Genomic DNA, 21,687 nt, shown 5'->3' with positions numbered 1-21,687 from the left:
GAAAAAAGCAAAAACAAAACTTTCAATTCGATCATATTTATTGAATTGCTGTAAAATCTGATCATTTTATTGTATCGTGTTTGGCCACCTTAAGCCCTGACTCCAACTCCTGTTTCACTGTTGTTGAGTACTGGGTGTCTGCAGGGTTCACAGAGAGTGGGAGTAGAATATACAGCACTGAGGTAAACTCTCTGTTGACATTTTTAAGTTTGTTAGAAGTTAAAGAGAACCTGAAGGTAAAAAGATGCGTCAATGCGATACTTACCTCAGATGAGGGAAGCTTCCAGATAACCCAGAGGCTTCCCCATCACCCTCGACTCCACCGGTCCAGCGCTGGGACCCCCTGAACGCCCCCGATGAGGTCTTGTTGTGCCTGTTATTGTGTTCATGGGACAACCCAGGTTCCAGTGGAAACTGTGGAGGACCTATGGACAGGAAGCACAGTAAATACTGTGCCCAGTTAGGACACGGACTGCTTTAAATGATAAAGGAACCTGAGGTGTGAGACCTATGGAAGCTGCCATATTTATTTCCTTTAAACAATAGCTGTTGCCGTTCAGACCTGTTGATCTTTCTGGTCAGTAGGGTTCATAATCGCACACTTAAAACAAGCTTGGCAGATTTGTCCTAGACATCTGATCTGCATATGGTTAGCTAGGGTCTATAGCAGGGGTCTCAAACTCAATTTATCTGGGGGCCGCAGGAGGCAAAGTCAGGATGAGGCTGGGCCGCATAAGGAATTTCACAATCGCGGCGCATCGCCGCCTCTGCCCGCCCCTCTCACTCTTCCTTCACAGAGAGGGGCGGGGAGAGGCAGCGATCCATGCGGCGATTGACGTCAGGAGGGGCAGAGCTGAAGCTGAAAGCTCTGCCACTTCCAGGAAATGCCGGCAGGTTGCCCCCCCCCCCGGGCAATTTGGGGGCTCTGCAGCCCTCGTTTAGTGGCGGGGATGCAGCGGATTACTTGGGAGCACTGAAGCGAACTATAAGGAAGCTTTTGCCGGCGAGGGCCGCAAAATATTGTATTGAGGGCCGCAAATGGCCCGCGGGCCGCGAGTTTATAGCATAAAGTGTACCTGAGATAGGACCAAATAAAAATGTATACATACCTGGGGCTTCCTCCAGCCAGCTCCAGCCTGATCGCTCCCTCGTCGTCTTTGCCACCTGGATCCTCTGCAAATTGCCCCTGGAAAGTCCTCTGGTCGAGCCATACTGCACATGCGCGGCCCCCCCACGTGTGTCCCTGTCACGCTCACTTAGGAGTGCTCTGCGCATGCGCAGTACTACTGCCCAGGCACAGAACGCTCCTGGCGATGGGTTAGCGCGCAGCCAAACTGTGCCTGCGCCTACTGGCCCCAAATGGGCGACTTACGGGGGGCCAGTTGCGGACAAACCAGGTGGCGACTGAGGACGACGAGGGAGCAATCAGGCTGGAGTATTAGAGGCAGAGGATCAGCAGGACAGCCGGGCAAGGTGCATTATTTAAAAGGAAACTAACATGTCAGCCTCTATATCCCTCTCACCTTTGGTTTCCTTTAAAGGAATTCTGAGGCAACATTTTCAATCTATTTTTACTCACTTGGGGCTTCCTCCAGCCCCAAGAAGCCATTTAATTCCCTCGATGCAGCTCCGGTCCTCCTTGGTGTCCCGCTGGCCACCAGCAAAAATTGCCGACACACCAGATGACGTGGATGCACGAGCGCATGCGCAGGACCGCCGACCGGCCTGCGACGAGGGACTGAAATGGCTTCTAGGGGCTGGAGGAAGCCCGAGTTGAGTGAAAATAGTTTAAAAGTGTTGCCTCTGAAGTCCTTTAGGTTTTCCTAACGTCTTCCCATAATATTTAAAAGTAATATATATTTATTTCTCGGAGTTGTGTTTTTACTAAAGCTAGTTTACCTTTTAGGCTATACGGTAATATTTTATTCTGATGTTTTATATTGTCTTTATTGCAGAGTAATGGCCATACCAGCCACTGCCATCTACTTCACCTGTTACGACCAACTGCGAGACTTGCTGATCCATCGGATGGATAACACAGAGGCAGCCTGTCTCATTGCTGGGGCCACGGCAAGATGTGAGGAGCTGTGCTTCTGCATTTTCACCACTGTATTGTTATAATGTTGGTGATTCAGCATTGACATTTATGCACTGGTTTACAGAGTGCATAGAACCATTTACATAAGCTACAATTCAGCCATGTGTCCAGGGCCAGATATATTAAAAGGCTAGATTGCCTAGGGCAGCTACTACCCCAGGAGTGAGGTGGGACATAGCAGAGGAGGAGCGCATACATGTTGTACGGCTGCCACTGAGTTGAGCACAGGGCGAGCGGAATAGCTGCTCTCCCTGCTGCTGCTAAACTCTCTGGGGGCGTTAAAGGGGCACTATGGCGAAAAATTGTAAAATTTAAAATATGTGCAAACATATACAAATAAGAAGTACGTTTTTTTTTGTTTTTTCCAGAGTAAAATGAGCCATAAATTACTTTTTTCCTATGTTGCTGTCACTTACAGTAGGTAGTAGAAATCTGACAGAAGTGATAGGTTTTGGACTAGTCCATCTCTTCATGGGGGAGTCCCAGTATAGCTAGTATAGTGCCCAGTATAGCTAGTATAGTCCCAGTATAGCTAGTATAGTCCCAGTATAGCTAGTATAGTCCCAGTATAGCTAGTATAGTGCCTCAGTATAGCTAGTATAGTGCCCCAGTATAGCTAGTATAGTGCCCCAGTATAGCTAGTATAGTGCCCCAGTATAGCTAGTATAGTGCCCCTGTATAGCTAGTATAGTGCCCCAGTATAGCTAGTATAGTGCTCGGTATAGCTAGTATAGTGCCCCAGTATAGCTAGTATAGTGCCCCTGTATAGCTAGTATAGTGCCCCAGTATAGCTAGTATAGTGCCCCAGTATAGCTAGTATTGTGCCCCAGTATAGCTAGTATTGTGCCCCAGTATAGCTAGTATAGTGCCCCAGTATAGCTAGTATAGTGCTCGGTATAGCTAGTATCGTGCCCCAGTATAGCTAGTATAGTGCTCGGTATAGCTAGTATAGTGCCCCAGTATAGCTAGTATAGTGCTCGGTATAGCTAGTATAGTGCCCTGGTATAGCTAGTATAGTGCCCCAGTATAGCTAGTATAGTGCCCCAGTATAGCTAGTATTGTGCCCCAGTGTAGCTAGTATTGTGCCCCAGTGTAGCTAGTATTGTGCCCCAGTATAGCTAGTATAGTGCCCCAGTATAGCTAGTATAGTGCCCCAGTATAGCTAGTATAGTGCCCCAGTATAGCTAGTATAGTGCCCTAGTATAGCTAGTATAGTGCCCCAGTATAGCTAGTATAGTGCCCCAGTATAGCTAGTATAGTGCCCCAGTATAGCTAGTATAGTGCCCCAGTATGGCTAGTATAGTGCCCCAGTATGGCTAGTATTGTGCCCCAGTATAGCTAGTATTGTGCTCCAGTATAGCTAGTATTGTGCCCCAGTATAGCGAGTATTGTGCCCCAGTATAGCTAGTATAGTGCCCCAGTATAGCTAGTATAGTGCCCCAGTATAGCTAGTATAGTGCCCTAGTATAGCTAGTATAGTGCCCTAGTATAGCTAGTATAGTGCCCTAGTATAGCTAGTATTGTGCCCCAGTATAGCTAGTATTGTGCCCCAGTATAGCTAGTATTGTGCCCCAGTATAGCTAGTATTGTGTCACAGTATAGCTAGTATTGTGCCCCAGTATAGCTAGTATCGTGCCCCAGTATAGTTAGTATCGTGCCCCAGTATAGCTAGTATAGTGCCCCAGTATAGCTAGTATAGTGCTCGGTATAGCTAGTATAGTGCCCCAGTATAGCTAGCATAGTGCCCCAGTATAGCTAGTATAGTCCCAGTATAGCTAGTATAGTGCCTCAGTATAGCTAGTATAGTGCCCCAGTATAGCTAGTATAGTGCCCCAGTATAGCTAGTATAGTGCCCCAGTATAGCTAGTATAGTGCCCCAGTATAGCTAGTATAGTGCCCCAGTATAGCTAGTATAGTGCTCGGTATAGCTAGTATCGTGCCCCAGTATAGCTAGTATAGTGCCCCAGTATAGCTAGTATAGTGCCCCAGTATAGCTAGTATAGTGCTCGGTATAGCTAGTATAGTGCCCCAGTATAGCTAGTATAGTGCCCCAGTATAGCTAGTATAGTGCCCCGTATAGCTAGTATAGTGCTCGGTATAGCTAGTATAGTGCCCCGGTATAGCTAGTATAGTGTTCGGTATAGCTAGTATAGTGCCCCGGTATAGCTAGTATAGTGCCCCAGTATAGCTAGTATGGTGCCCTAGTATTGTGCCCCAGTATAGCTAGTATAGTGCCCCAGTATAGCTAGTATAGTGCCCCAGTATAGCTAGTATAGTGCCCCAGTATAGCTAGTATAGTGCCCCAGTATGGCTAGTATTGTGCCCCAGTATAGCTAGTATTGTGCTCCAGTATAGTTAGTACTGTGCCCCAGTATAGCTAGTATTGTGCCCCAGTATAGCTAGTACTGTTTCCCAGTATGGCTAGTATAGTGCCCAGTATGGCTAGTATAGTGCCCCAGTATAGCTAGTATAGTGCCCCAGTATAGCTAGTATAGTGCCCTAGTATAGCTAGTATTGTGCCCCAGTATAGCTAGTATTGTGCCCCAGTATAGCTAGTATTGTGCCCCAGTATAGCTAGTATAGTGCCCCAGTATAGCTAGTATAGTGCCCCAGTATAGCTAGTATAGTGCCCCAGTATAGCTAGTATAGTGCCCCAGTATAGCTAGTATAGTGCCCCAGTATAGCTAGTATAGTGCTCGGTATAGCTAGTATAGTGCCCCAGTATAGCTAGTATTGTGCCCCAGTATAGCTAGTATTGTGCCCCAGTATAGCTAGTATTGTGCCCCAGTATAGCTAGTATTGTGCCCCAGTATAGCTAGTATTGTGCCCCAGTATAACTAGTATTGTGCCCCAGTATAGCTAGTATAGTGCCCCAGTATAGCTAGTATAGTGCTCGGTATAGCTAGTATTGTGTCACAGTATAGCTAGTATTGTGTCCCAGTATTGCTAGTACTGTGCCCCAGTATAGCTAATGATTCCTGAGCAAAGCCAGGCTGATTGCTCAGTCGGGGATTTTATCAGGACTGATTAGAACAGGCTGAGCAGCGACGAATGAAACAGAGAGCAAGGTAGGTGTTTTCTCTAATGTTCCCACTGATATATATGGTAAAATACATGAGGGTGCTTCGTCTCTGGTTAACTTTAAGTATATGTTTCTGAACCGGAGCCTCGGCTTGCATTGGCTTTAACCTAATTATTGCATTATTCATACTATTTATAGTGAAAATTGAAGTGTTTATAATAACTGATTCAAGTGCTGTAGCTGCACTGATGGTGTAGTGGGCATCTGTGTATTCAGCGTGCAGCCTAATTTAAAAACTATGTTAATTGTTTTTGTTTCTGCTTTGAATGACTTCTGATGTTATTGTGGTGTTTTAGTGCTTTTGTTAATTTTTTTTTTCTTCCGTTCCTTTGCAGTGGGCTCAGCAACACTTATAAGTCCTCTGGAGCTGATCAGGACCAAGATGCAGTCCCGCCCTCTGTCATACAGGGAGCTGACGCTCTGCATCCGGAGCTCTGTGGCCAATGAGGGCTGGCTGTCCCTGTGGAAGGGGTGGGGCCCCACAATACTGAGAGACGTCCCTTTCTCTGGTGCGTTCTTCACTAATGAACAGATCAGTTTAACATTCCCACATTAATAGGGATTGCTGTGCCACAAGCAGTGTGTTTACTGCTGAAACACACAATATACTGACCCTATCCCTCTGTATTGTGTCCCCAGCACTGTACTGCTATCACTGATACACTATACTGACCCTATCCCTCTGTATTGTGTCCCCAGCACTGTACTGCTATCACTGATACACTATACTCACCCTAACCCTCTGTATTGTGTCCCCAGCACTGCACTGCTATCACTGATACACTATACTGACCCTATCCTCTGTATTGTGTCTCCAGCACTGTACTGCTATCACTGATACACTATACTCACCCTATCCCTCTGTATTGTGCCCCCAACACTGTACTGCTATCACTGATACACTATACTGACCCTATCCCTCTGTATTGTGTCCCCAGCACTGCACTGCTATCACTGATACACTATACTGACCCTATCCCTCTGTATTGTGTCTCCAGCACTGTACTGCTATCACTGATACACTATACTGACCCTATCCATCTGTATTGTGTCCCCAGCACTACACTGCTATCACTGATACACTATACTGACCCTATCCATCTGTATTGTGTCCCCAGCACTACACTGCTATCACTGATACACTATACTGACCCTATCCCTCTGTATTGTGTCCCCAGCACTACACTGCTATCACTGATACACTATACTCACCCTATCCCTCTGTATTGTGTCTCCAGTACTGTACTCCTATCACTGATACACTATACTGACCCTATCCATCTGTATTGTGTCCCCAGCACTGTACTGCCATCACTGGTACACTATACTGACCCTATCCATCTGTATTGTGTCCCCAGCACTGTACTGCTATCACTGATACACTATACTGACCCTATCCCTCTGTATTGTGTCTCCAGCACTGTACTGCTATCACTGATGCACTATACTGACCCTATCCCTCTGTATTGTGTCTCCAGCACTGTACTGCTATCACTGATGCACTATACTGACCCTATCCCTCTATATTGTGTCTCCAGCACTGTACTGCTGTCACTGATACACCATACTGACCCTATCCCTCTGTATTGTGTCTCCAGCACTGTACTGCTGTCACTGATACACCATACCTACCCTATCCCTCTGTATTGTGTCCCCAGCACTGTACTGCTAACACTGATACACTATACTGACCCCATCCCCCCATCCCTCTGTATTGTGTCCCCAGCACTGTACTGCTATCACTGATACACTATACTGACCCTATCCCTCTGTATTGTGTCCCCAGCACTGTACTGCTATCACTGGTACACTATACTCACCCTATCCCTCTGTATTGTGTCCCCAGCACTGTACTGCTATCACTGATGCACTATACTGACCCTATCCCTCTGTATTGTGTCCCCAGCACTGTACTGCTATCACTGATGCACTATACTGACCCTATCCCTCTGTATTGTGTCCCCAGCACTGTACTGCTATCACTGATGCACTATACTGACCCTATCCCTCTGTATTGTGTCCCCAGCACTGTACTGCTATCACTGATACACTATACTCACCCTATCCCTCTATATTGTGTCCCCAGCACTGTACTGCTATCACTGATACGCTATACTGACCCTATCCCTCTGTATTGTGTCCCCAGCACTGTACTGCTATCACTGATACACTATACTGACCCTATCCCTCTGTATTGTGTCCCCAGCACTGTACTGCTATCACTGATGCACTATACTCACCCTATCCCTCTTTATTGTGTCCCCAGCACTATACTGCTATCACTGATACACTATACTGACCCTATCCCTCTGTATTGTGTCCCCAGCACTGTACTGCTATCACTGATATACTATACTGACCCTATCCCTCTGTATTGTGCCCCCAGCACTGTACTGCTATCACTGATGCACTATACTGACCCTATCCCTCTGTAGTGTGTCCCCAGCACTGTACTGCTATCACTGAAACACTATACTCACCCTATCCCTCTGTATTGTGTCCCCAGCACTGTACTGCTATCACTGATACACTATACTGACCCTATCCCTCTGTATTGTGTCCCCAGCACTGCACTGATACACCATACTGACCCTATCCTCTGTATTGTGTCCCCAGCACTGCACTGCTATCACTGATACACTATACTGACCCTATCCCTCTGTATTGTGTCCCCAGCACTGCACTGCTATCACTGATACACTATACTGACCCTATCCTCTGTATTGTGCCCCCAACACTGTACTGCTATCACTGATACACTATACTGACCCTATCCTCTGTAATGTGTCCCCAGCACTGCACTGCTATCACTGATACACTATACTCACCCTATCCCTCTGTATTGTGTCCTCAGCACTGTACTCCTATCACTGATACGCTATACTGACCCTATCCCTCTGTGTTGTGTCCCCAGCACTGTACTGCTATCACTGATACGCTATATTGACACTTTCCCTCTGTATTGTGTCCCCAGCACTGTACTGCTATCACTGATACACTATACTCACCCTATCCCTCTGTATTGTGTCCCCAGCACTGTACTGCTATCACTGATGCACTATACTGACACTATCCCTCTGTATTGTGTCCCCAGCACTGTACTGCTATCACTGATACACTATACTCACCCCATCCCTCTGTATTGTGTCCCCAGCACTGTACTGCTATCACTGATGCACTATACTGACACTATCCCTCTGTATTGTGTCCCCAGCACTGTACTGCTATCACTGATGCACTATACTGACACTATCTCTCTGTATTGTGTCCCCAGCACTGCACTGCTATCACTGATGCACTATACTGACACTATCCCTCTGTATTGTGTCCCCAGCACTGTACTGCTATCACTGATGCACTATACTGACCCTATCCCTCTGTATTGTGTCCCCAGCACTGTACTGCTATCACTGATACACTATACTCACCCCATCCCTCTGTATTGTGTCCCCAGTACTGTACTGCTATCACTGATACACTATACTCACCCCATCCCTCTGTATTGTGTCCCCAGCACTGTACTGCTATCACTGATACACTATACTCACCCCATCCCTCTGTATTGTGTCCCCAGCACTGTACTGCTATCACTGATACACTATACTCACCCCATCCCTCTGTATTGTGTCCCCAGCACTGCACTGCTATCACTGATGCACTATACTGACACTATCCCTCTGTATTGTGTCCCCAGCACTGCACTGCTATCACTGATGCACTATACTGACACTATCCCTCTGTATTGTGTCCCCAGCACTGTATTGCTATCACTGATGCACTATACTGACCCTATCCATCTGTATTGTGTCCCCAGCACTGTACTGCTATCACTGATACACTATACTCACCCCATCCCTCTGTATTGTGTCCCCAGCACTGTACTGCTATCACTGATGCACTATACTGACACTATCCCTCTGTATTGTGTCCCCAGCACTGTATTGCTATCACTGATGCACTATACTGACACTATCCCTCTGTATTGTGTCCCCAGCACTGTACTGCTGTCACTGATACACTATACTGACCCTATTCCTCTGTATTGTGTCCCCAGCACTGTACTGGTATAACTATGAGCTTGTCAGGAAGTGGCTGTGTCAGAGATACAACCAGACGGAGACAACATTAAAGATCAGTTTTGCAGCCGGAGCTGTGTCCGGATCAGTAAGTTGAACGTCTTTTATTTCTTCCGAATTATTTCAGAGCTGAACCCCCCCAGAGATCTGTCATTAGTTTCAGGCTCTGGTAAGTGTCCTCCATTCATATTCTGCCATTACTGAACAGAAGCAACTGTTCACTGTACTGAGTTTTGTTTTGGAAATTGAAGGTCATTTCCACCTGAAGCCGAGCACTGTAAAAAGCGCAGGAGATTTGGTTGCAGCCGGCACCACCATAGGCAGTAACAGGAATTTCGGCTATAGGGGGCGCTCAGGGAGTAATTTGGCCGCCGTGAAAAGACTGAGCACAAATTACTACAAGACCACTGTAATTCTGCTGCCAGCTATTTGCATCTTTCCCCTCTACCCATGGAGACCTGGAGGGTGAATAGTAAATAACGCCGCCGGGACTTGTGCAGGAGCAGGGATAGCCGTTGTACTGTATGTGCATGTATGTACATGTATGTACATCCAGTTTGGGTTTAGTAGTTATTCATATGTAAAATAATATAGTAACAATAAATAATAAATGATAATAAAAAAATATATTTATTATTTAGCATTTATATAGCACCGACATATTATGCAGCGCTGTACAGAGTATATATAGTCTTGTCACTAACGGTCCCTCGGAGGAGCTCACAATCTAGTCCCTACCAATGTCCTATGTCTATATTGTGTAATGTATGTATTGTAGTCTAGGGCCAATTTTAGGGGGAAGCCAATTGACTTATCTGTATGTTTTTGGAATGTGGGAGGAAACCAGAGTGCCCATAGGAAACCCACACAGACACGGGGAGAACATACAAACTCTTTGCAGATGTTGACCTGGCTAGGATTTGAACTGGGGACCCAGCGCTGCAAGGCGAGAGCGCTAACCACTACGCCACTGTGTGTGTGTGTGTGCGTGCGTGCGTATGCGCTTTACCAAAGTAGGAAAAACAAAATCTGCAAGACAATAGTGGGAAACCTTTGTCTAGAGCTATTCCAGAAAGCCTAGTTGGACTTGCTATACCTGTCATTGTTGGCTGCCTTTTATATGAAACTTGCATGTTCTGCCTCTTTCAGATCGCTGCTGTAGTAACTTTACCATTCGATGTTGTGAAAACCCGGAGACAGGTGGAACTGGGAGAGCTGGAGGTGTTACAATGTAAGTCTGCAGTTACGTAGGACATCTTCAAAGCGTACATGAGATGGGGCAGGAGGAAAAAATTATCCATACCCGGGGCTTCCTCCAGGCAGATTGCTCCTTCGCTGTCCACTGCCGACTCCTGGGTCTTCCCCAATCGGCCCTGACAAGTTGTCCAGTGGGGGCCAGTTGGCGCAGGCTGGCCGCGCTCACTCCCCTGTCGCACTCCCATGGCCAGGACCAGCCTGCGCAGTATTACTGTGCAGGCGCAGAACGTTCCCAGACACAGGAGCACAACGGACCGCGCATGCGCAGTTTGCTCCTTTTCCAGAGGACTTTCCGGGGGCCAATTGCAGAAGAACCAGGAGATGGCGTAGGCCGACGAAATTCATACATATAAAATGTGCATTTGATCCAGGATAAAATCCCACGCACAAATTTGGAAGCAGCCTTTTACTTTCAATAGGCTGAGATTTCCCATCCAAATCTGTACGCAGGAAATCGCTCTGAATCGCCCTACTGGTAACAAGCCCTTAGAGGGATTGCTTTCATAAAGCATAAAGCACATGCCAAAAATCTCCCATGAGGAGATGGGCTAGTCCAAAATCTTTCAGATCGGGACAATTTTTTTACTACATACAGTAAGCGACAGAAACCTAGGAATAAAGTCATTTATAGTGCATAGTCCGGGATAAATGTACATCTTCTATGTATATTTTTACATGTGCTTTAAAGTGGACCTGAACTCTTGCACAGGACACAAGGAAAATAAATCCACCTTGTGATTACTTGCCGATGAGAGGGGATTAGACGAGCTCTTCTTTCTAAAAACACAAGTGTAATTTGAGCTCTCGGCCGTGGCACCACAGTGTCCTCAGCAGACACAGCTAATGTGTATTTACAGAATGTTAGCCCTTTGTCTTCTTCTGTGAAAGAAGGAAGTAGACACACTGCAGATTTATTGCAGGAGTTATGTAAGCTGCAGCAAAGAAATGTTTTTCTTTAAATATTATTATGCTGTTACTTATCTAAAACAGAGCGGAAGTTCTGAGTTCAGGTCTGCTTTAAATCTCACAAACTTTCAATATAGGGCCCGTTTCCACTATCGCGAATCTGCGTTTCCTGCATGCAGATTCGCACAGCCAATACAAGTGGATGGGCCTGTTTCCACTTGTCAGTTTTCCTGAGCGTTTTCTGTGCAGGATTTTTCTGCACGGCAGAGCCCTCAGAATTCGCCTGCGTGTGAAATGCATGCAAATCGCCGCTAATGTATTTAATAGGGAAATCGCCTGCGGCTTTGGTATGCGAATTGGCATGGAAATCAATGGAAAAGCACACCGGCACTGCCATCCTTAAATTTGCATACAGCGTCATCCATGCGAATTTTCATGCGAATTCGCACGAAAATTCGCATACAACCGCATGCGAATTTTTACCGCGGCGATACGCACCGCATAAGTGGAAATGGGCCCATAGTGGTCCTTTAACACTTTAAACTTATCCTTAAATAGACATACACGTCCTTCTGTGTTGCTTTGCATACAGGAGTATTCTCTGCATCTGAATCTTCTCTGCTCCTATTCTTTAGCTTCTCAGAAAAGAACCTCATCCACTTGGAAGATCATGTATATGATCATGTCGGAGAATGGCTTCAGGGGACTGTTTGCAGGTGAGGGCATTTGTATTAGAGCAATGTTTCCCACGCTGTAGTCTGTTTCATCATCGCCTGCATATTGTCCAAGTGCTGTACTTCTGGATAAGCTAAAAGGATACAGAGTATCTCATGGCCCACTGCAGACCAGCCTGTAAATATGATGTTTTCAAGTAAGACCACTCACTGGGGGACATTTATCAAGAGTGTCTGAGACAAAATATTAGTATATTTTTAGAAATCCATGCAGAACTGTCTCAGACAACCTAAGAAATCACTAAATAGTGCAGATTCCATCTAAAACTGTTGTAAAATAGGAGGCGCTAGGAGGAATCTCTCAGACAGTGCAGTGTGTGAGGGGAATTGCTGTTGCTGCGGTAACAACACACCTGCTGTATTGATAGCAGGAGGCTCTGAGGAGGAATTCAGCAGGGGGGAGGAGCACATCACAAATCATGTACAGCCTGCACTCTGCAATCATGTCTAGCCTGCAGTTCTACATCTGTAGAACTGCTATAAAGCACTTCTTAATCTGCACCAGTTTAGGGATGGATTTGCACTTTTCTTAACTGTATTGCAGCTCTAGAAATCCACGCTAAATTAATTTGCCCCTATTACCTAGGCTTTAAGAAGGTTCTTATTATCACGCAGATCGGTTCTCCCTGCTGGTTTAGAAAAGATTAAGAAGAAAAAACTGTCGGTAATGCGTTGATAAATCTCTCCCACTAAATACACAGATGCTTCTTATCAGGTTAGCTCTTCTGAGTAGCTACGTTTAACTTACCCATGCGGCCATCTGATCCGACGCGCTCCATTCGCGTCACATATTGCGTTCCAAGTCTCGTTCCAGTCACTCCCACACTTCCTCCATCAAATAGGAAGGAAGAAGCGTGACAGTGGCCTGGAACGCGACGTGACATGAATAGAGCACATCCGATCAGACGGCCGCATTTGTGAGTTAAATACCAACCCCCGACACGCTGCGTGTCGCCAGCACTGCGGGGGGTATAGCGGCGCGCAGGGGGGTCTTGGAGGCACACCATGGGGCAACAGAGGCTGGTGTTAGTGTGCACAACCAGCCTCTGTGCCCCACTAGCATAATTAAATCCCACCTCGGGTTCTCTTTAACCTGCTGGGCGGTCTGGACGAGCTCAGCTCGTCCAGTACCGCCGGAGCCTGCCGCTCAGGCCCTGCTGGGCCGATTTGGCTCAAGTAAAAAGCAGCACACGCAGCCGGCACTTTGCCAGCCGCGTGTGCTGCCTGATCGCCGCTGCTCTGCGGCGATCCGCCGCGAGCAGCGGCGAAAGAGGGTCCCCCCAGCCGCCTGAGCCCAGCGTAGCCGGAACAAAAAGTTCCGGCCAGCGCTAAGGGCTGGATCGGAGGCGGCTGACGTCAGGACGTCGGCTGACGTCCATGACGTCACTCCGCTCGTCGCTATGGCGACGAGGGAAGCAAAACAAGGTAGGCCGCTCATTGCGGCCTTCCTTGTTTATTCTGGGCGCCGGAGGCGATCGGAAGAACGCCTCCGGAGCGCCCTCTAGTGGGCTTTCATTTTATTAAAAAAAAAACCCTCCCGCAGCCTCCCTGGCGATCTTAATAGAACGCCAGGCAGGTTAACCACCGTAGCGGTATGGACGAGCTCTGCTCGTCCATTACCGCCAGAGGGTGCCGCTCAGGCCCTGCTGGGCCGATTTAGACCAAATAAAAAACAGCACACGCAGCCGGCACTTTGCCAGCCGCGTGTGCTACCTGATCGCCGCCGCTCTGCGGCGATCCGCCACGTGCAGCGGCGAAAGAAGGTCCCCCCCAGCTGCCCGAGCCCAGCGTAGCCGGAACAAACAGTTCCGGCCAGCGCTAAGGGCTGGATCGGAGGCGGCTGACGTCAGGACGTCGGTTGACGTCCATGACGTCACTCCGCTCGTCGCTATGGTAAGCTCATTGCGGCCTTCCTCTTTAATTCTGATCGCCGGAGGCGATCGGAGTTACGCTTCCGGAGCGCCCTCTAGTGGGCTTGCATGCAGCCAACTTTCAGTTGGCTGCATGGAATAGTTTTTTTTTAATTAAAAAAAAACCCTCCCGCAGCCGCCCTGGCGATCTTAATAGAACGCCAGGGTGGTTAAGGCTTTGGTGAAGCTCAATCTGCTGCTTTACCACATTCTTCCTGGAGAGGGCGTCAGTGGCTTAACGGACGTACAGAAGCACCCTGTGCCTTTCCTTGCAGTGTATGGATAGTTTGTTTTTCTTTCACAACACATAAACCCGACCTTCATGATTGTGTTTGGAAAGTGAATGCGTTGCCATTTATCCCATCCCCTCCCTGTATTAAGCTTGCGGTGCTCTCAGTAGTAGTGCAGCTTCATGATTCAGCCTTATATATTTTAGATGGCATAAGTAATAAACAAGTTATTGCTGTATCAATAGCGACAGCTGAAGTCTGAAGAACCTGAAATGGTTTATTTTACATGCTGATTTTATTTTTTTATTACAGGTTTGATCCCTCGCCTAATCAAAATCGCTCCAGCTTGCGCCATAATGATCAGCTCTTACGAATTTGGGAAGGCCTTCTTCCGCAAGTTAAACAGTGAACGTCAGCTGAAGGTTTTGTGATGAATTCCATATTGAAGCGTGACAGGTTCTCTTGTCATGTACTGCTCTGGCAGCGTCTGGGTCAGGCGTCCTGTGAGTGCCAGGCTTCTGGTACGCTACCGCTAGAACAAAGCTGGTGCGCACTGTACACTAGGTCATGGCATCCAATCAGGAATCGGCTGATGACACAGTACCCTAAGCCACGGCATCCAATCAGAAATCGGCTGATATGCACAGTACACTAAGCCAGTGTGTTCCCCAACCCTGTCCTCAAGGCCCACCAACAGTGGATGTTTTGTGGAAATCCACACAGGTAGTTAGGCCTCGTTCACATCAGGGCCGTTTCTGTGCGCTTTCCACAGCGCACTGCCCTGTGCGTTCAGCAAGGTATTGATTTTCCCATGTAACTAAATGTAGCTGGTTCACATCTATGCGCTGCGCTGAGCAGCGTTACAGAAACGTAGTGTTGCAGGCATTTCTGTGCGTTGAGCTGTAAAGCGCACAGCAATGCAAGTGAATGGGTCCGCTTTTTTAGCGCATAGAAGCGCGTACAAGCGCATAGAAGCGCATGCGTTTTTTACCCCTAATTGGAGAAAAAAATACATTTACATACAAAAACAAAGTTTTATTGACAACTGCTGCTGCTACAGTAAGCAAAACGTGCTTTAAAGAAGCGCAGCGCAACGCACAGAAACGCGGACTAAAGCGCGCACAAGCACATGCGTTTTTTACCATGCGCTTTAACACGTTTTTCAGCGCAGCAGATGTGAACGAGGCCCTAGGCCTCGTTCACATCAGGGCTGTTTCTGTGCGCTTTCCACAGTGCACTGCCCTGTGCGTTCAGCAAGGTATTGATTTTCCCATGTAACTAAATGTAGCTGGTTCACATCTATGCGCTGCGCTGAGCAGCGTTACAGAAACGTAGTGTTGCAGGCATTTCTGTGCGTTGAGCTGTAAAGCGCACAGCAATGCAAGTGAATGGGTCCGCTTTTTTAGCGCGTACAAGCGCATAGAAGCGCATGCGTTTTTTACCCCTAATTGGAGAAAAAAATACATTTACATACAAAAACAAAGTTTTATTGACAACTGCTGCTGCTACAGTAAGCAAAACGTGCTTTAAAGAAGCGCAGCGCAACGCACAGAAACGCGGACTAAAGCGCGCACAAGCACATGCGTTTTTTACCATGCGCTTTAACACGTTTTTCAGCGCAGCAGATGTGAACGAGGCCTTAATCAGCTCTGCAGCAACACTAATTACCTCACCTGTTATTGATAGTGGTTTCCTGCAAAACATGCACTGGTAATTGAGGACAGATGTGCCACAAGAGGTAGCGCTCACGGTGTTCACTTAACTCACCCTCCTGCAAACAATTGATTAATTCACCCTTTGAGATACATTACCATAAAAATACTAGAACCATCAGATCAGGGATAATATTGAAATGCAAAGGGTCAAGTACAAAAGACAAGAATTAGTAGTTATAGGGTCCACCACATACATTGGACTTCCAGTATATTCCTGTGCAAACTGGACTATAGAACATACAAATGCTTGGGCTATCCTATTCAGTTTAGAGTCCAAGTTCATGGTACCTAAAACCTATTTCGCATAAAAAACATGTTAACCTAACATCAGCATATGAAATATAGAAAGCAATTTCTTCACATAAATTTTCTCAGGAGCAGCAGCCAGAGTACTTCTATCAGTTTCAGACAGGTCACCTCCACTGCACCCTTTGTGTGCCACTCACCCCTGTCCTAGACCAACCAATGGTCTATATGAGCCTTGGGACCGTTCCCGGGTCGTCCCCCACCACTCCAGCAGTATACTCTCCACACGTCACCCAAGGAGGTTATCTTGATTTGATGAGTACCTCAGCAAGAAAAAGCCTCCATAGCGTAATACTGTTAAAAACTATTTATTTGTAAAATAAATGTAATACTACTTTTGTAGTAATTGTAATTGAGGACAGGATTGGGAAACGCTGCACTAAGCCACGGCATCCAACCAGAAATCGTTCTCCACTAAAACAAGCTGATCTCTGCTGTTGGTGCTATTGTCAGGCAGGGTCCGCTCTTCTTAAAATTTGCATGCATTTTGCGAATGTGTGCGAATGCGTTCATCCCACACCTAATGAGTCAACGGAGGATCGTACCGCTGCTAAAATTTGCAAAATCGTGTTTGGGATTTTGCACGCACTAAAAAATCTGTAATTCTTGCAGCACAAATTTGCACAGTGCATGCAAGTTCCCATGGACTTTAATTACCTTTGCCAAAAAAGTGTAAGAAAAATTGCATATGAAGGTGAATTGAAACCTGAAAAAACACATGCGGAAAACTGCCTGTTTTATGTTTTATCTTTGTTTTTGTTTTGTACTGCTTTATTGAATAGGCGTTATAGCGCACTTATGTCTTAGCTTATCAACATGACGTCAAGCAGAGAACCGCCAACGTGCCTTTTATTTTATACGCCGCTAGTGGTAGTGTCGTGTCCCTGCCACTGTTGATGGGTCTGCCATCTGTAGTGTGAAGTCATATGGGTGATTGTCCCCTAGACATCAGAGATGGTCGATGAAATGCCAGCCATTTTGACTTGCATGCGAATAAGATGGAGCTTAATAATTGACCAGTCAGGCTTACTTCCTGCCGAAACTAGTCGAGTTTTAAGCTTGTAAAACATTCACATGATCGTTTCTGGTTCTTTTGTACTTGCTCTAAAAGATTGTTCAAGAAAATTGTGTAATAATTTGGTTGATGAAAGGCAAATCATTTTGACTTGCATGCAAATGATGTGGAACTTTAAAATTTGATCAGTCAGGCTTACTTCCTGCCGAAACCGGTCAAGTTTTAAACTTGTAAAACATTCGGATGATCGTTTTTGGTTCTTATGTACTTTCCTTATAAAATTATTGTTTTTTTGTTTTTTGTTTGTGTGTCATGTAACCCTGCTTTTTTAGGTTATAAAGTGTAAATCTGGGTGTCTATACTGTATGTACTGTATAGATAAAGTATGTTTAAATATAATAATGCATCGCCATACATACTTGCCTGCATTACCTGTCTAAGGGGTCTGCAGCAGGCCCTGGTTCTGTCTGCATCTATGGATAGTTTAAAGGACAACTGAAGTGAGAAGAATATGGGGGCTGCCATATTTATTTCCATGTAAACAATACCAGTTGCCTGGCAGCCCTGCTGATCTATTTGGCTGCAGTAGTGGCTGAATAACCCCAGAAACAAGCATGCAACTAATCTTGTCAGATCTGACATTAATGTCAGAAACACCTGATCTGCTGTATGTTTGTTCTCAGGGTCTATGGCAAATAGTATTAGAGGGAGAGAGTCAGCAGGACAGCCAGGCAACTGGTATTGCTTAAAAGGAAATAAATATGGCAGCCTCCATATCCTTTCGCTTCAGGGTTGCTTGCTTTAAAATACTCCTTTAAATCCACTTCCATCCTCCCACCTCATGTAGTAACACCGACCTTTGAAAAAATGCAGAGGCCTGAAGTATATCACATGGAGAACCAGAAGTCAGATCCTGATGTATTGAACCTAATGCAAAAAATGAGATACTTGCCTATGAAGAGGGGAGCCTCTGGATCCTGCCGAGACTTCCTGTGTCCTCCTCAAGGGACCCTCTTGAAGTACGCCTCCATGCCCCCCACTCTGCATGGGGGCGTGGCCGGGGTGCACTCATGGAAGCATACCTGCGCTGCGGCATGGAGACGCTCTTGGATGAGCGGCTGTGGCTTACTGCGCAGGTGCAGTATGACCGCTCTTGTTCACCCCGAGGAGCGCGGTCATGATGACCTATCTAAGAAGCTCTTGTTTCATATGTTCCTGTGGTCCATGTGTGGCAACCAGGGCTGTGGAGTCGAGGAGTCATAGCAATTTTGGGTACCTGGAGTCTGATTAGGTGGTTTCAATAAACTGAGGAGTCGGAGTTGGATGATTTTTGTACCAAATCCATAGCCTTTGTAAAAATTAGACTAGGGAGTCGGGGCAATTTTGGGTACCTGAAGTCTGAGCCAGTGGTTTCATAAACTGAGGTGTCTGATGATTTTTGAACCGACTCCACAGCCATGGTGGCTGCAACCGTGGTCTCCAGGAGGACGTGGGAAGCCTCTGGAGGATCCAGGATTCAGAGGTAAATGTCAAATTTTTTGCATTCGGTTCATTTCAGGTACACCTAAACCTTCTTAGCAGTAACCCTTAGTCGGACTCGGGCCGGAAATCTGCAGTCCATAGCGGTAACCCCGAGTAGCTGCCGGGAGGTATATGCAGAGCATTGGCGCAGTGGGCGTTTCCATCTCTCCTCCCTTGGGATTCTTTTTCTGGTCCTCGGAGGCTCTTGATCCCTCTGGTGAGATCGTTGTTTGTCATATGATGACAGACGGTGATCTCAATATAGGGGTAGCGCACCACCTGGTGAACGGAGGGAGAATTGCAGCGCTGGATCCCAGAGAGGTAAGTTATATGCAGGGCTGCTGCAGATCTATCTAGCGGTATGATTTCCTCCTGCTTTTTGGGACTAAAAGCATTTTAAACAATTGCACCGCTTTAAGACCCTAAAATCCGGAAGTAATCATACCGCTAGGGAGGTTAAACAGACCTTTTGGTGATTGCCGGGACCCATTCAGTGGGAAGGCTGTACCTTTGCTAGAACTAAACCACTCCTGAAGGTGTGTTTCTACAAATCTGCCCATGTTTAGGCACGATCTTTATTATAAACAAACCCAAACAGGCAGGAGTTACACTTGTCTGTTTCTCTGTGCGTTTTCTGCATTGGAAAACTGAGAGTCAATGTTAATCAATGGGCTAGTGCACACTTTAATGTGGTTTTTTTTTTTTTTTTTAAAGAGAACCCGAGGTGTGTTTAAAGAATGTTATCTGCATACAGAGGCTGGATCTGCCTATACAGCCCAGCCTCTGTTGCTATCCCAAACCCCACTAAGGTCCCCCTGCACTCTGCAATCCCTCATAAATCACAGCCGTGCTGTGAGGCTGTGTTTACATCTGTAGTGTCAGTCTCAGCTGCTCCCCCGCCTCCTGCATACCTCTGGTCCCTGCCCCCGTCCCTTCCCTCCAATCAGCATGGAGGGAAGGGATGCAGGCGGGTACTGGAGTTCTGCAGGAGGCGGGGAGAGCAGCAGACTGACACTATAGAGATAAACACAGCCAGCTCTGACAAGCTGTTTGTCAGCAGCATGGCTGTGATTTATGAGGGATTGCAGAGTGCAGGGGGACCTTAGGGGGGTTTGGGATAGCAACAGAGGCTGGGCAGTATAGGCAGATCCAGCCTGTGTATGCAGATAATATTCTTCAAACCCACCTCGGGTTCTCTTTAAGCACTTTGTGCATTTTCTCCATCAATTACATTAACTTTTGTGAAAAAACGTTGCATGTATTTCCCCCCATACAGACTGACATGGCGTGCAGAAAAACGCATGCAGAACTGATGGACAAGTGTGACCCCTGCCTCAAACTGCCTAAAAACACTTTAAAAATTAATCTCGGATGATGCTCCCATGATGCATTGCATCAGAGTAACTCTGACTCTTCAGCAGGTCTGGGGGAGGAGTGATGTAGTGACATCATTACACTGCTCAGCCCCACAGGCCTACAGGAGATAGTCTGTCACTTGAACTGAAGCACTTAAAGAGGAACTCCAGTGAAAATAATGTAGTAAAAAAAAGTGCTTCATTTTTTACCATAATTATGTATAAATGATTTAGTCAGTGTTTGCTCATTGTAAAATCTTTCCTCTCCCCGATTTACATTCTGACATTTTATTACATGGTGACATTTTTACTGTGGGCAGGTTATGTAGCTGCTCCTAGCTGTTTTGGCTGTTAGAGACAGCTGTAACCAGGTAATTCCTGTCTGTGAGCCTTGTTACATTGTGGCAGTTTGCCCAGAGTACCGCGGTACTCAGAGCTTCTTGTGGGAGGGGTTTCAGCACAAAATCAGTCATACAGCGCCCCCTGATGGTCTGTTTGTGAAAAGCATTATATTTCTCATGTAAAAGTGGGTATCAGCTACTGATTGGGATAAAGTTCAATTCTAGGTTGGAGTTTCTCTTTAACACACTTTAAATAAAACAGCAGTCTCCAAACCGACAAACACTGCTGAGAAATAGACTGAACTCTTATTTCTGCACGCCTGTTTAAAACTGCAGTGGTCCTGAGGGTAAGAATATTGTTTTTATAATGCAGTTGACAGGCAGCCACACTTGAAATGAAGAGTATTATACTTGCCTGTGTTCTTAGCAGAAGACCTGTGGGCACGGCTAAAACCTCTAAACCCCAATCCCTGCCAGTATTCAATGAAGGAAAAAATCCCAACTATGGGAACACGTTGCCTCGTATGCAATTTACTTTTTCTCCTGAGTTTTCTCCTTGGAGATATTTTTTTCATTTTCCCTTTATAACAGGGGTCTCAAACTTGCGGCCCGCGGGCCATTTTCGGCCCTCGATACAATATTTTGTGGCCCTCGCTGGCAAAAGCTTCCTTATAGTTCGCTTCAGTGCTCCCAAGTAATCCGCCGCATCCCCGCCGCTAAACAAGGGCTGCAGAGCCCCCAAATTGCCCAGGGGGCAATCTGCTGGCATTTCCTGGAAGTGGCAGAGCTTTCAGCTTCAGCTCTGCCCCTCCTGACGTCAATCGCCGCACGGATCGCCGCCTCTCCCCGCCCCTCTCTGTGAAGGAAGAGTGAGAGGGGCGGGCAGAGGCGGCGATGCGCCGCGATTGTGAAATTCCTTATGCGGCCCAGCCTCATCCTGACTTTGCCTCCTGCGGCCCCCAGGTAAATTGAGTTTGAGACCCCTGCTTTATAATAACTTTTTAGCACTTTGTTATTAAAGTACCAAAAGGTAGGTGACAAAGTATAGACTCACTTGTGGTTTAAAAGGCATTTTATTGACCAGGTGTGAAAAGATCACCTGGGAGAAAACTGAAAGTAGTGTATTCTGTTCCTTAATGCA

At 46.6% G+C, this 21,687-nt stretch overlaps 1 protein-coding gene across 1 annotated transcript in view; it reads left to right on the top strand.

The window, feature by feature from the left end:
* The window catches only part of SLC25A40 (solute carrier family 25 member 40), a 46,744-nt gene extending 27,205 nt beyond the window's left edge, over window positions 1-19,539 (top strand). The window contains exons 6-11 of the mRNA XM_068235525.1: window positions 1,956-2,077; window positions 5,516-5,689; window positions 9,235-9,344; window positions 10,406-10,487; window positions 12,055-12,135; window positions 14,606-19,539. Coding sequence (XP_068091626.1) covers window positions 1,956-2,077; window positions 5,516-5,689; window positions 9,235-9,344; window positions 10,406-10,487; window positions 12,055-12,135; window positions 14,606-14,724 — 688 coding nt within the window. The 3' untranslated portion in view covers window positions 14,725-19,539. The remainder of the gene's footprint in view (window positions 1-1,955; window positions 2,078-5,515; window positions 5,690-9,234; window positions 9,345-10,405; window positions 10,488-12,054; window positions 12,136-14,605) is intronic.
* The last annotated feature ends 2,148 nt before the right edge of the window (window positions 19,540-21,687 follow it).

This window comes from Hyperolius riggenbachi, chromosome 5 (genome assembly GCF_040937935.1).
Source record: "Hyperolius riggenbachi isolate aHypRig1 chromosome 5, aHypRig1.pri, whole genome shotgun sequence".
In the NCBI taxonomy this organism is placed as follows: domain Eukaryota; kingdom Metazoa; phylum Chordata; class Amphibia; order Anura; family Hyperoliidae; genus Hyperolius; species Hyperolius riggenbachi.
The sequence above is the reverse complement of the archived record's forward strand: the minus strand, read 5'-3'. Positions and strand labels throughout refer to the sequence as shown.